Here is a 13,747-nt window from a genome sequence, read left to right as displayed (position 1 = left end):
TACATTCTCTACACCCTGTGCAAAAATTTGACATGAAAATTCGAAATTGAATTTGAATTTTTCGAACATCAACGACTTTTTGTGCAGATAGTGTTCCATTTACCTTTTATCCGAGATAATCTTCAATAGATAGATGAATTATCAAACTGCAAATAACCAACAATTCACGTACAAATTGCACATACAAATTGCTTTCGGAAAAGAATTTTGAGGTTCTTAAGCCCTTCAAAGACATAGGAATATAATACAGAAATAATTAGAAATATTCTTTATTCCTTTTTCATCGCATTCCGGCTGGTTATACAAATTTTGTTTACGAATTTAGAGGGAATTACTCTCCCTTCGAACGTTCATGCCTTCAAATAATGTGACTTTTTTATTTTCCTGAGACTGCCCGATGAGCCCAATAAATGCCCAATTGAGAGAGAATCTACTGTAAATTCAGTAACTTTAGGGGAAAGTGGCCTACCTTTGAATACGCCAAGCCTTTAAATATTAAATTTTTTTTTCTTATTTTCCGAAGCAAAATTCTTTTCGCATAACTATAATCAGTATACTGTTATCTATTTTGTATTTATTAAGTTTTATAAAAAAAAAAAAGAAATTTTGCTTCGGAAAAAAGAGAAAAATTTAAATATTCAAAGACTGACGCATCTATCTATATGCTGATCACTTTCCCATTATTTTTTATTTTTTTATTTAAAAATTTTTTATTTAAATTCAAAATATGAACATTCTATCTCCTATATTTCTAATGAATTATTCTAACTCCGAAATATGGTTTGTGTCTTGACTTATAAAATTTTTGATTAATGAAAAAGGGACTAATACGGCTGCTATTTCTTGAAAATCACTTTTCTAAGTAGTTATTTTTGCCGTGTGAAAAGTAATTTTTAAAAGATTGGCATGGAATCGTAACAGCCCTTTATTGGTGCATCTAATATTATAAGCCAAGACACAATCCTTTTTTCCACAATTTAAGTAAATTGTGGCACTTTCTTTTGAAAAACAAAATTTGTTACCAGCTGAAGAGTTCGATGTCAAACAAATCTTTTAGTGTCCACTTTTCAACTGGACATTCTTCTGAAATGTTTTTGGCAAACAACAATTCTTTTCACATGTCTAATTTTTTTTTAAATTTACAAGTTTCCTCTTTTTTTTTCGCCGAAAGCATAAAAATAACCTTGATATTGTGTCAGAGTGGATGAGTCAGATGTCTCTCTATAATGTTATTTTTATTAAAAAATCACCGACAACGCATTGGTAAATGGGCAGAAAAGACAACAATGATTCATCATAATGATAGAGATATTTTATATTATATATGCAGATATATGAGGGTGGAGCAGAAGGAAAAAAAAACATAAGACTCATTTATTATATACCTTAAGTTTTTTGGGGTTCTCCTCCTGACCCCCATCATCTGTGCATAGATTGAGATGGGAAAGTGTGCTCGTGAAGTGTCATAGAGACAGCTCTTGAACTTGGATGAAGGCAAAAAGGCACAAATAAATTGTCAACTCTATATTTGTGATATTTCTGGGTGGGTATTAAGACACAGGCAGTCAGTGTGAAGAATATATAAATTTTTGTCAATGAATAAAAAAATAGAAAAAAAAGAAGAAAAGGCATGGGAAAAAAGAAAAACGAGGCAGAAGAAAAAAAAACTGTTAGCACGATGCCTGAAAGTGAAAGAGGAAAAATGATGGACCAACGTCAAAGCTAAAGATGTTGAGTGAGGTGATAGGAAAAGTGATCTTCTTAATTGATGATCTTGCTCTTCTTTCAATGGGACGTGCTTAAGATTTTTTCTTCTTCTTGCTTTTGCCGGTGGGTTCACTTTCTTAATGCACCGTATATACTCTTTCATCGAAAAATGAGGGTGGTTGGGATGCTCATAGAGACAGAGGTGTGGTTGCCCAGATAAATCTCACCAAGTGAGACAAGCAAGGTGCCAATTGTGTATCCGCCTGACTATTAATAGGTCAAAGTGGCTGAATTATTTTAGGTTGTTTTGAGATTGAGAAGGAGTGTGAAAGAATTATACACCAGCTGTTCTCATTGTTTCTATATTTATTTCCCACAATTTTTTTTTTTAAATTTATTTCAATTTAATTTTATTCACTGCCCATGATATATATTTTTCTGAGGGAGAGACAGCGGTGCTAAAAGAAGAAAATATAATTGTCCCATGTGTGTTGATGATGATGCATTGGGAAGATTGGAAGGCATTTCCTGTGTGATCTTTTGGGTCATTCAAAGATTCTGTATAATATACAGCACTTGTCTCAATCGGACTTGTCTGTCTCATCACTAAAAGCCACAACAGCCCGAAGAAATGACTTTGAATATTTAATAAGATTGAATGTGACAGAAAAATTAACTTTTTATCACCCAATATATTTATTTTAATTTTCCTTCATTTTCTTGTCTCTTAATGAAAATTAAATTAGACAGAAAGGGATGGCGGGGCAATTTCAAACAGAGTTTTGAAATTTGATTTTTGAGGCTGTCGAATATTTTCGTTTTTGTTGACACTTGAAAAATATGGATTAATTTTCTAAGATCTTCTTTAGTAGGGAAAGCACGCTATCTTCGGACTACTCAAGTTTCAAAGAACTCTTTTTCTTCTATATTTTTAATGGATTTGGCCAACAGGGTTCTTTTGATATTCATTAAAAACATATTGAAAAAATGAATTGTTTGAAGCTTGAGTCGTCCGAAGGTACCGTGTTTTCCCCTATAACAATTTGATGTACAGTGCCCGCTCTCTAATCCGGATCGCCGTAATCTGGACGAGTTATCGACGGTTACATTTAAAATCATTTTGAGGTTATGTATGCACGAGTATTCAGCAATGAAAATGAATTATCCTGTGATGTTTTTGTTTAATAAATGAAGTATAATAGCATAGAATTCTCTAATTATGTATTTCTAATCTTCTTTAAAACTTTTATTCTAATTCTACAAAAAATCTCGTATTATATTTTCAAGACGTTGAACAAATTCAAAAAATCCATCCCCATTACGAAGCGGACATCTGTCCTATTGTCTCCCAATCATCCGGATTACGAAGCGGGCACTGTAAATGTTATTGGCAGCTGATTTATTAGTATTTTGTGTTTTATCACGCATTTTTTTTAAGTTACGTCAAAAAATATTAGAGTTATTAAGTTCTGTCCTTGTTTCTAGAATTCCCTTTTAATTATGAGATAAATTTTAAAATTTTCCGTTAAATATGTTTGATTTAAAAATGTCAAAATTCTTAAAGAATTTAATCTTTTTAACTTAAAATTCTTCAAGTAGCACTTAATTTTAGGATCGGTTGTAAGGGCCCATTAAAATTTTAAGTAATGAAAATTTTGCGGTAAGCTCATAATACATGATTCGTTACTAGCTTTTGTACAGCGTACGGCCTATTCCACGCATGTTAACCCAGGCGGCGGCCATGACCCATCAATACTATTCCTTTATTCCTTTAATACGCCCAAGCCCTACCATCCTCATGGATGCTGAAAAATTTCTTTGACGCTCTTATTGTTAGGTAACTGTTGTCAGTCTTCGTCATCAGTGAGAGTATCAGTCACCCTGGTCGATTCACTCTCATGAAGTAAAAAATGGATAGCACTACCAGTTCTTCAATTTCCTATTTAAATTTGTAATCTTGCCTAAAAAGGTTCCGAGATCGACCCCAAACAACTTTCTGAAGTAATATAGTGAAAAAAAAAAAGAAGTGGAGGTCCAAACCAAATGATCTGAGCTCGCTGCTCTATTAGGGGTAAGCGATTGAAAATGAATGTATGTTTCTTACAGATTAATAGATAGTTTTTTGAGCTGCTGCCACAGCCAAACACCCGTCTTAACGGTCACCGGATTTAAGTTCTTTACATCAATTCATTACAAATACTATTTATTTGGATAGTGGAATATCTGCAAATTTGAGTCGATTTCGTTTTATATAAATTTGTTTCTAAAAGTTGGAATCAAATATAGACATTTTGTTCCCATTGTCGGAAACAAATTTGTTTAATTGAATAGACTTCCCCGTTTCGTCTAACAGTTAAGGTATATGCTTCAGTCGAGATGGATTTCAGTGGCGAAAGTTCATAAGGAACATCAAATAAAAGTCAACTTAACAGTGTTTTATACAGACGCGTGCATTACAAAATCATTTTCGAGTGCTGGCAGCAGGAGGGGAAGGGAATCTCGGGAATCTCGAATTTAAAAAAAAAAGTTAAACCATAAAATATTGTAGCTCGAAAAATTCCACAAATTTGGCGTCCTCCTCGCTTCGATGGTGGCTTTCGGAACAAAGTCATTACTAATATGGGGTGTCTTTTTGTTTCTACTAGAAGGTACAAATTTGTTCCAAAAATTTTCAGTGTCTATGGACGAGCTAATTTTTGGAACAAATCCGTTACTAATGTTGAGTATCTTCCTAAGTCTCGTAATGGCCTCTACACACTAGGAGCAATTTCTTTAAAAATGACTTTTTAAAGAAAATTTCCCCTATCCTTGTAGGCAGAAACGTCAATTTTTTTTAAAGGCAATTTTTGACGAAAATTGCTTCTAGTGTGTAGACACCATAAAAGGAACAATATTGTGTCAAAAATTTGAGTGTCCGTGGACGAGCTAATTTTTGGAACACATATGTACCGAAAGTTTTTACCATGTAGTTTAAAACCAAACTTCTATTGGAAGTATGCAAAAAAAATAGTATTTTCATATTGTTTTAAATATTGGTAGAGAAAAGTGGGGCAGTTTCACGCATGAATGATTCTAGAAAATATCTTTCTTAAGGATGGTCAATTAGTACGGAAAAAATGTACTACGTTTTCATGTAACGAATTGTCAAGTGATAAAAATATGACAAAGATATGTGCAATATAGTTCATAGGGGAAAAAGGGACACCTTTGAACTTGGGGCAGCTTTGAAATTGGAAATTTTCTCCTATTTTTAAATGGAATTGAGCCATATAATAATGTAATTTAGTTTCTCAATCTGTTTATGGAGCTAAATCATATCACGATAAGGCTCAATTTCATTTAAGTCTTGGTGAAAAATCCAAATTTCAAAACTGCCCCAATTTCAAAGGTTCCCTACTTCTCCCTATTCATTTTGCAAAACAGAATTGAAAAAAATTGGGTTGTGTAAAACTGTCTGACAATCCATGACAAATTTACATAAGCGAATTAAACCATCAAGGTTTAAGATTTTTGATGTTCTAAATCATTTTGCGGTAGAGGAGACCAGAGCAGAATTAGCAAGAAGTTTAATTCAGAATCAGCTGATTCAGTTTTCCTCAGAAACAATTTTGGTCTTACCTTTTCCTCTATTTTCATAAAAATATCTGCACTTTTTTTTTAGCACTTTACTGTTTTCAAGTGCTTCTGCATTATCGACTTTTCTCTGTATTGGTTGCTGTCTCTACTGTCTTGCCCAATCTTCGTCGTGTTCTAAAACCACCAAAATGTCGTTATATGAGCCAGTATAAGGAAAAGTCGATAACGTAGATAGCACCATAAATATATATCTTTTATACCGTTTGACTTTTGGAAATATTAAATGATAGTCAAACGACAATAAAGGCTTAATTGCTCTATCTTTGAGATATAGTTATAAATTTCTCATAGAAATTTCATACATACAGCAATCATTTTAAAGTCGTAAATTTAGAATACAAAGGACTTATTCTTCTAGACCTAGACCACTAATCCATTGTGTAATTTTATGCCTCAATCGATGGTAAAAATTATTCAATTCGAATGCTACAAAAATGTCTAATTTCTTAATTAGAATATTCGTGTTAATTAAATTTTTGACCACATTCCAAGGAAACGTGATCAGTGAATTGATCAAGTGTTTGCAATGTTGTTGAATTTGCAAGATCTAATGTCACTAGAATCCGGTTATTTAAATTGTAATAATTTTCAATCAATCTATCTTTAGATGTCTGATCGAACAGAGTCTTATGCAAGAGTAAGGAGAAAAAAGAAGTTCAATCAATCACGTGTATTATTATTTATTTTTTAACATGAACTCTTAAGATCACGGCGTGTGGTTCTGTTTGCGGCAAAACGTAGAAATCTTTAATGAGATGATCACGTTATTTTTCTTCCTCTATAAACTCCTCCTTCGCTAACAATTAGCAACAATTAAATGCGGATGCCTTTTTTTCTACTTGGTTCTTTTATTCTTGGATATAAAATTGCAAAAGGGGTTGAATGGTGTATTAGCGGATGGGTGGAGGAGGATTGCTTTTAAAAGTCTTATACTCAATGGGATGGGTTTCTTTTTCTTGTCGTTGCAGCTCAAGAAGGAGCAAGAAATGCAGAAGCAAATGCTCTGGCATACATTTCATGAGAAGAACAAACAACTTGAGCTTCAGCATAAACTTCAATTGGAGCACAAATATCAGGTTGGTTCCATGAAAGTACGAAAAAGACCCCTATATCCGCATTTTTTGATCTTTCATGATCATTTTTTTTCTTAATCGATTTTCCTTCTGAGTCATCTTTGTCCTTTATGGTGCTGTTTCGATAGGAAATGAAAAAGGGATATCTTTCTCCTGATTTTTTTAGCACATGGCTGTTCTGAAGTGCTTCTGCATTGTCGACTTTTCTCTGTCTTGGTTCCTGTCTCGACTGCTTTCCCCAGTCCTCGTCGTGTTCTGAAACCACTAAAGAGTCATGACAGGAACCAATACAAAGAAAAGTCGATAATGCAGAAGCAAATGGGAACAGTCATGTGCTAAAAATCGTGTTCATTTTTAATTGGAATAGCACTAATATTCCTTTATCCATCATCAAGCAATATTGCAGGTCAATTTATTTTTTCTTGTTTTCTGTATTATGGGGAACAATAAAAGAATTTGAGGGGTGGTATTGGCGATCCTCAAAAATTTTTATTAAAAAAAAAACAATCCCTCACAATCAAATATCCTTCCTGTTTTATTATATTTATTAAATTTTTTGCATTTTTAATCTCAAGGAAGAGGCTCAAAGTTGCATATGAGACGCTCAGAAAGCAAAATGGGTCTATCGTATATGCATTTCCCTTCTAAAATAGCCCACTTTTGCTCTGAGCGACCCATAGGGATTTTTTTTGTGATCAACTTTTGTCTCTTGCTCCTTGAGGTCCAAATCCCTCACTTTCTTTTGTTGTTTCGCTGTCACACGTATATTCCCTTCTCTGGTACATTATCTATAGTTTGCGGGGCTTTCCAATGGCGTATTCCAGGAACTGAGAGAACAGAGAATTGCAGAAGAACAGCAACAACAGCGAGAACGTCGCGAAAGGGAGGTGATGAGACGCAAAGAGAATAATTGCAGTGCAAATGCAAGTTCAGAGGTCAAACAGAAACTTCAGGTTAGTAATACAAGTCACGATAGAGATGTTACATTACTTGGTGCCTTTTATCCTTTTTTTTTGCTAAAATATGTCTCTATTTTTTATCTGCTTGTCTTTTGCTCTCTCTGTGCAGACTTTCTTGATGAACAAGAAGCAGAATGCAGCAACAAATGGCATGACATCATCATCACCATATCGGAATTGGTAAGAATATGAAAACATAAAAAATTGAAATGGAATAGAGAATATTTAATGGGTGATTCTTAAGATAAATCATTCCAAGAAATGTTATTTCCTCCAAGATTTCTTTTATTTGTTTATTTGCGCAAGGGAAAACCTTTTTTTTAATAAAGGGAAGCTGTCCTAGAAAATCTCAAATGTGAATTTCTGACAAGAAATTTCAAAAAGTAAGATGATTGAAGGATAATCTGTTCCTCTTTTGTAAAATAGGATTATTGATTCAATTTTTTTATTAACGTATTCCCTGACTGGCTAGAAATTGCAAACGTTTAAAACTGGAACCAATCGGTGACAGCGACCTAATGTTTTATGTTAATTTTTTAATTTTATGTTAATATTAGCCCTCAAATTTGAGGATTTTGATAATATTATATAAACACAAGAAAATTAAAGAACGACAAACCTAACGTTTGTCTCAAAATATTATTATCCAGGACACAAACCGCCTACTATTACAAAAATTAAAAAAAAAGATTCATAAATCAATCGATTCTAACTCAAAAATAACAAGATCAAAATATCTTATTCTGGTGCGATGTACCGGTGGAACTTGAAGTGTCTTAGCTAGACTCCAAGATGGTCCACACTTAACCAAAGTTTTTATCTGACAAAGATCATTGTTTTTTCCTGCAATCTTTTCCAAAATTGACAAAATTTATAAAGGAAAAACAATTAAAATGACCACAGGAATTCAGATTGTAAGGAATCTCAAAAAACTAATGATAAACACTGAAATGCTTATATGGTATAGCACATTTTTTGTAGGCAACTTTTGTGTGTTCTATTTCCAAACATCTTACAGCTACTATTTTGATTAAATTAATGGTAGAATTAGTAGTTTTTTTAATCATGAATTAAGTGTGCACAATGATTCTTAACTGAGACACTTTTTGTTCCACAGATCATGTTCCACGTTCTAAGAAATCTTGATCCGTGATTTTTTTTGTTAGCTTGAAATTTTGATTTTAGTTTTAGCCTCAAACTTAGGAAAGTACTTAAAATAATTAAATTCCTCAGCGAAAAATCGATTTGCGTAAAAAAATGTCTGTTTGACGGAATTTTGACATTTCCTTTTGCTGCACTATACAGACGATTTTCATTATATAAAAAAAAACAATTTTTAACGAATGTTGCTCTCAATTAGTCTATGAAAGTGGATAAAATGATTAATGATTTTTTCAATTCTCAAATCAAGATCAAGATCAAAATTTCATGGTGTCAAATATTAGTGAGATCAAGATTTCATATTCTAACGCGATGCATTTGTAGGTTTCAATTCTCTTTAGGAAAAAAACTTGCCAATAATCTTCAATGCCTCTATGCAAAAACGTATGGAAAAATGAGATGTCGAGAAGTCCTTGGATCCAAAATTGTAAACACACGATTTGTGTCTTGGATATCAGATGATGATATGATAAATTTGTCATATTGATCTTGATTTTTCAATTTCAGAAAATGAATATTTTGAATTTTTCTTGATCCTTTCCTCAGAATTGGGACCAAATGTCTCATTCAAACACAATGCTTTTGTGGAACTTGAAGTGTCTTAGCTAGATTTCAAGATTGTCCACACTTAACGAAACTTCTCATCTGACTAAAATCATTGTTTTTTTCTGCAAAATTTTGGTAAAATGCGTCCATTAAATTTGATCAAATATAAAGAATATAAATGAAAACATCTTGGACCGTAGAAGCTGATGTTGTACAGAGTCTTAGCTGATTTATGAACACAAAAACATTTGTGGTATATATATATGTGATTTTTGGAGCCAATGTAAGTGTGTTGTACCTCGACAAACCTTTAATATTATTCCTGTTAAATTACATGCTAAACCTGAGTGGTTTTTATTGACAATTCGTAAAGTCTATACAATCTTAAATTGTAATTTTTAGCTAAGACACTTCAAGTTCCACAATGATAACGAGTTAAGAAACGTTGATCTTGTTATTGATTTCAATTTTTTTTTAAAATGATTTTGACATTTATTCACCATCTTAATAAAATATCCAGACCATTAACATGTTTTTCTTTGTTAAATTAAAGAGTTTCTCGATATTTGCTAAATATTTCCCAAAACATTTTTAATTTTTATTTTATTATTAATGTATTTTTGCAATTATTTTCTTAAGGGGTGTCGTTAAGAGTTCTTCAGGTGAATCCCTGCCTGCTGGTGCTGGAGTAGCTTCAGTTAGTTCTCATCCGTACAAAATTCCACAACCACCATCATCAATCGCCAAATATGATTCCGATTTTCCACTCCGCAAGACAGGTAAGATAACTTTTACCTCTCAATAACAAGAATATTTTTGTAACCTTCCTAATTTTGGCTCTAAATTCACTGCAAATTGCATGAGTGTTTTATATCTAAAAAAATATAAAATGTTTTGTGTGATTCTCTTTCTTCTTTTGTCCAAAAAAATGAAAGGAAAGTTTGAGAAGATCCAAAAAAGAAATGATTGAGAATTTTCTTTTGATATTTATGACCTCTAAATTCTAACGATATTTTGTTGATGTTTTTGTAGCTTAAGATCCCTAAGACCTCTTTTTTTTCGTATTTATGTGGTAGAAGAGTTTTTTTTTCATCGAGCTTGTGTTCTTTGTGATTGGAGTGAAGAAAAGATCCAGAATAAACTGGATGATTTTCAATTGCAATACATTTTATCGCACACTCCTCGTACTTTTTTTGTCCTCACTTCAAGTGTGATTTTGCTGCTGGATCTTTGTACTCTTGAGCACAAAGATTAACTCCACTGAATGGTGTGATGAGAGGAGAATAAAAAGTATTGCCATTACTTTACTGTAAAATTTATTTTTTGCAATGAAAGTAATATTTGATCTGAGTAAGATTTCTCTTAAATAAATTTAGGTTACGCCCCCATTAGAGGCTACAAGTATACATTAGTGGAAAATTTAGTATTTCTTATATTTAATTGGAAGATAATGCTTACAACTCTGAGTTGAAGAAGAATCCAAAAATCTGTCTATGAAAAATTAAGCCACGCCCCATTCTTTCCCGGGTTTGTGATTAAAAATGAAAATAACGTGCTTTTTATTGCAAGTTATCACAAAAAAAGAGATAATTTTCTTCCAAAAGTAAAAAAAAGAATAAAAATTGAAATTTTATATTGTGAAAATATATATCAATAAGTCGGTATTCCTTTTTTGATAAGTGGGAGGGGTTTAAGTAATTCACCATCCAGTCTGGCTCTAGTCCATTCGACAATTTTTATTAATATTTATAAGATAAAATTTGACCAGGGCATAAAATATACAAATGGGCGTTGCTTCTAAGTGGGCGTGGCTTCTGTGTCGCCATATCCTCAAAGTAGGCGTTCCTTATGAGTAAGAGTAGATTTTTCAGAAAATCTCATCAACAACCATCGAATTGTATTTGAGCCACTGCATTTTTTTTTTTTCAGAGAAACAAATTTTCTTAAAGGGCGGGGCGTATTTTTATAGGTGGTGCCTTATTGGCAGTTTTCATTATTTTTGTGCGTTATTTTCTCCTGCAACCGTAAGATATCCAGCAATTAATTTTGATCCATTATAGGTTCGTTTTTCGAAACGATTTTCTTTAAGGGGTGTGGCATATTTTTGATAAATGGGACCTTATTGGTTGCTCCACAAACGCATTTGAGAGTACTCTCATTTTTTTCATCCGTCACTTCTATAACAAGGATATCTAATAATTTACTTTGATCCGTTCTAGTTTGTTTTTCGAAATATTTTTTTAAGGGGCGTGGCGTACTTTTTTATAGATGAAATCTTATTGACTGGTCCACAAATGCATTTGAAAGTTGGCTCATTTCTTTTCAACAGTCGCTCCTAGAACCATGATATCCAACAATGGGTCTTACTCCATTCTACTTTATTTTTTGAAATAAGTTTCTTTAAGGGGCGTGGCGTTTCTTTGATAAATGGACCCTTATTGATTGATCCACAAATGAATTTGAGAGTGTTCTCTCTTTTGTCCGTCCCTTCTACAACCAGGATGTCCAATAATTGACTTCGATCCGTTCTAGTTTGTTTTTCTAAATAATTTTTTTTAAGGGGCGTGGCTTATTTTTATCGGTGGAGCGTTATTGGATAATCCAGAAATGCGTTTGAGAATGTTCTCCTTCTTTTTCGTCTGTCACTTTCTTCTACAACAACAGACCATCCAACAATTTACTTTAATCCATTCAAGTTTGTTTTTCGAAATAATTTTTTTAAGGGGCGTGGCGTACTTTTTTATAGATGGAATCTTATTGACTGGTCCACAAATGCATTTGAAAGTTGGTTCATTTTTTTTCAACAGTTGCTTCTACAACTAGTATATCCAATAATTGATTTTAATCCATTCTACTTTATTTTTCGAAATAAGTTTCTTTAAGGGGTGTGGCGTATTTTTGATACATGGAGCCTTATTAGCTGATCCACAAATGCATTTGAGAGTGTTCTCTCTTTTTTATCCGTCACTTCTACAACCAAGATGTCCAATAATTGACTTTTATCCATTCTAGTTTGTTTTTCGAAATAATTTTGCTAAGGGGCGTGGCGTATTTTTGATAAATGAAGCCTTATTAGCTGATCTACAAATGCATTTCATGATGATTTTATTTTTTTTCGTCCGTCACTTTCTTCTGCAAAAGTTGGAGATTCAAGACTTAATGCATTCAAGTTTATTTTTCGAAATAAGTTTCTTTAAGGGGCGTGGCGTATTTTTATAGGAGGAGCTATTCTGTCTGCCTTCCAAATTTAAATTGTCTGGTAGAATCGTGTTAATCACATTAAGAATTTTGTCCCATTCTATTTTCTTTTCGAAATGATTTTTTATAAGGGGCGTGGTTTATTTTTAAAGAAGGCTGTATCGGTAGAGTTTTATTGCTTGCTCAATGGATCAAAGAACTTTCTTCGTGCAAAAAGAAAAATTACAGTAAAATATTTTGTGCACTAACCAAGAGTGAATTATTAATTATTCTTTAATTTTTACACAACTTCCTCGCTCATCTCCGAATGAGTTACCAACATTTTCGATTCCTTAATAGCCCCTTCGTTTTATTTATTTCCTTGCCAATTTTTTTCTTGTCGTTTGAATCACTTGTGATTGTTTTTATTTTTAATTATGGAGAGAGCGAAAGTGATAAAAGTTCTAAATGAAGAAAAACAAGAGAGAGAGAGAAAGTGTTTTTTTTTGGTATTAAAATGTTGAGAAATCTTGTGAATTCCTTTAGAGAGAGAAAAATTCTTCATAGCCAGATGATGATTAGATATAGAAAAGACAAAGAGAAGAGAATATTTAATTGTTATTTTGAAATAATAAAATGGTTAAATGAAATGATTGGCTGCAGCATCGGAGCCGAATTTGCTGAAGATTCGCTTGAAACAGAGTGTGATTGAGCGAAAGGCGAGGAATGGACCATTGGCGGCTAGACGGCAAGAACGACTTCTTCAGGCTGCCCAAAGACGACAACAGAAACAGCAAAATTCAGCCTTAGCAACACCGACAAGTACGTACAACAATCACAAAAGCCAAAAAAAAAGAACAAACGACTTACAAGAAGTGAATTGAGAGAAAAGTGGAATTGATTTTTTATTTACTACGTTTTAATTTTTTTTTTAATTTACAATTTTTTTTCATAAAAATATTATCTCAATTTTGCGCGAGAATTTTTTTTTGTAACAGATCCCAAAAATAGCCATTGAAAAGAAAAACGCGAAGCTGCAGTTTTGTTTTCTATCCGCAATAAAAAGAATTCCTTTCTTTTGTGCTATCCCCCACGCAAGAAAAAAAAATAATAGAACACCCTCGAAGAATCCCTAAGGCTATAAATGATAAAATTCCTCAACAAGAAAACATAATTATTTACACCTAAAGTATCGCGCTTTTTATTGTGAGAATACTTATAAAATCTATCTTAAAAAAAAAACCATAATTAATTTCTTCCTTTTGCGTCTTGAGTGTTTTTTTTTTAATTTTTTTATTTGCACTAAAAAAAGAACAATCACAAAAAATTTGCTGAATCAATTAAACACTAACTAAAAGAATAATTTAAAAGTCGTAAAAAGAGAAGCATAGAAATTAATTGAAAACTATGAGCATGATGATGTTGCGTTCAATTAACATTTTTCTCTGCCAAAATAATCCACAAAATAAATTTAGGAATGACAATATA

General features: G+C 32.5%; 1 protein-coding gene across 12 annotated transcripts in view; it reads left to right on the top strand.

Moving 5' to 3' along the window:
• The window catches only part of LOC129807839 (histone deacetylase 4), a 134,084-nt gene that overhangs the window by 96,747 nt on the left and 23,590 nt on the right, over positions 1-13,747 (top strand). For 4 of the 12 annotated variants that reach the window (XM_055857397.1, XM_055857393.1, XM_055857399.1 and 1 more), the window contains 5 exons: positions 6,312-6,419; positions 7,241-7,369; positions 7,485-7,555; positions 9,722-9,861; positions 12,923-13,081. In XM_055857397.1, the coding sequence (XP_055713372.1) occupies positions 6,312-6,419; positions 7,241-7,369; positions 7,485-7,555; positions 9,722-9,861; positions 12,923-13,081 (607 nt within the window). Of the gene's footprint in view, positions 1-6,311; positions 6,420-7,210; positions 7,370-7,484; positions 7,556-9,721; positions 9,862-12,922; positions 13,082-13,747 lie in introns of all 12 variants that reach the window. The other 8 variants (XM_055857395.1, XM_055857391.1, XM_055857396.1 and 5 more) reach the window with 3 other exon arrangements.

Source organism: Phlebotomus papatasi, chromosome 3 (genome assembly GCF_024763615.1).
Source record: "Phlebotomus papatasi isolate M1 chromosome 3, Ppap_2.1, whole genome shotgun sequence".
Taxonomy (NCBI): domain Eukaryota; kingdom Metazoa; phylum Arthropoda; class Insecta; order Diptera; family Psychodidae; genus Phlebotomus; species Phlebotomus papatasi.
This window is presented reverse-complemented; position numbering and strand designations above follow the sequence as displayed.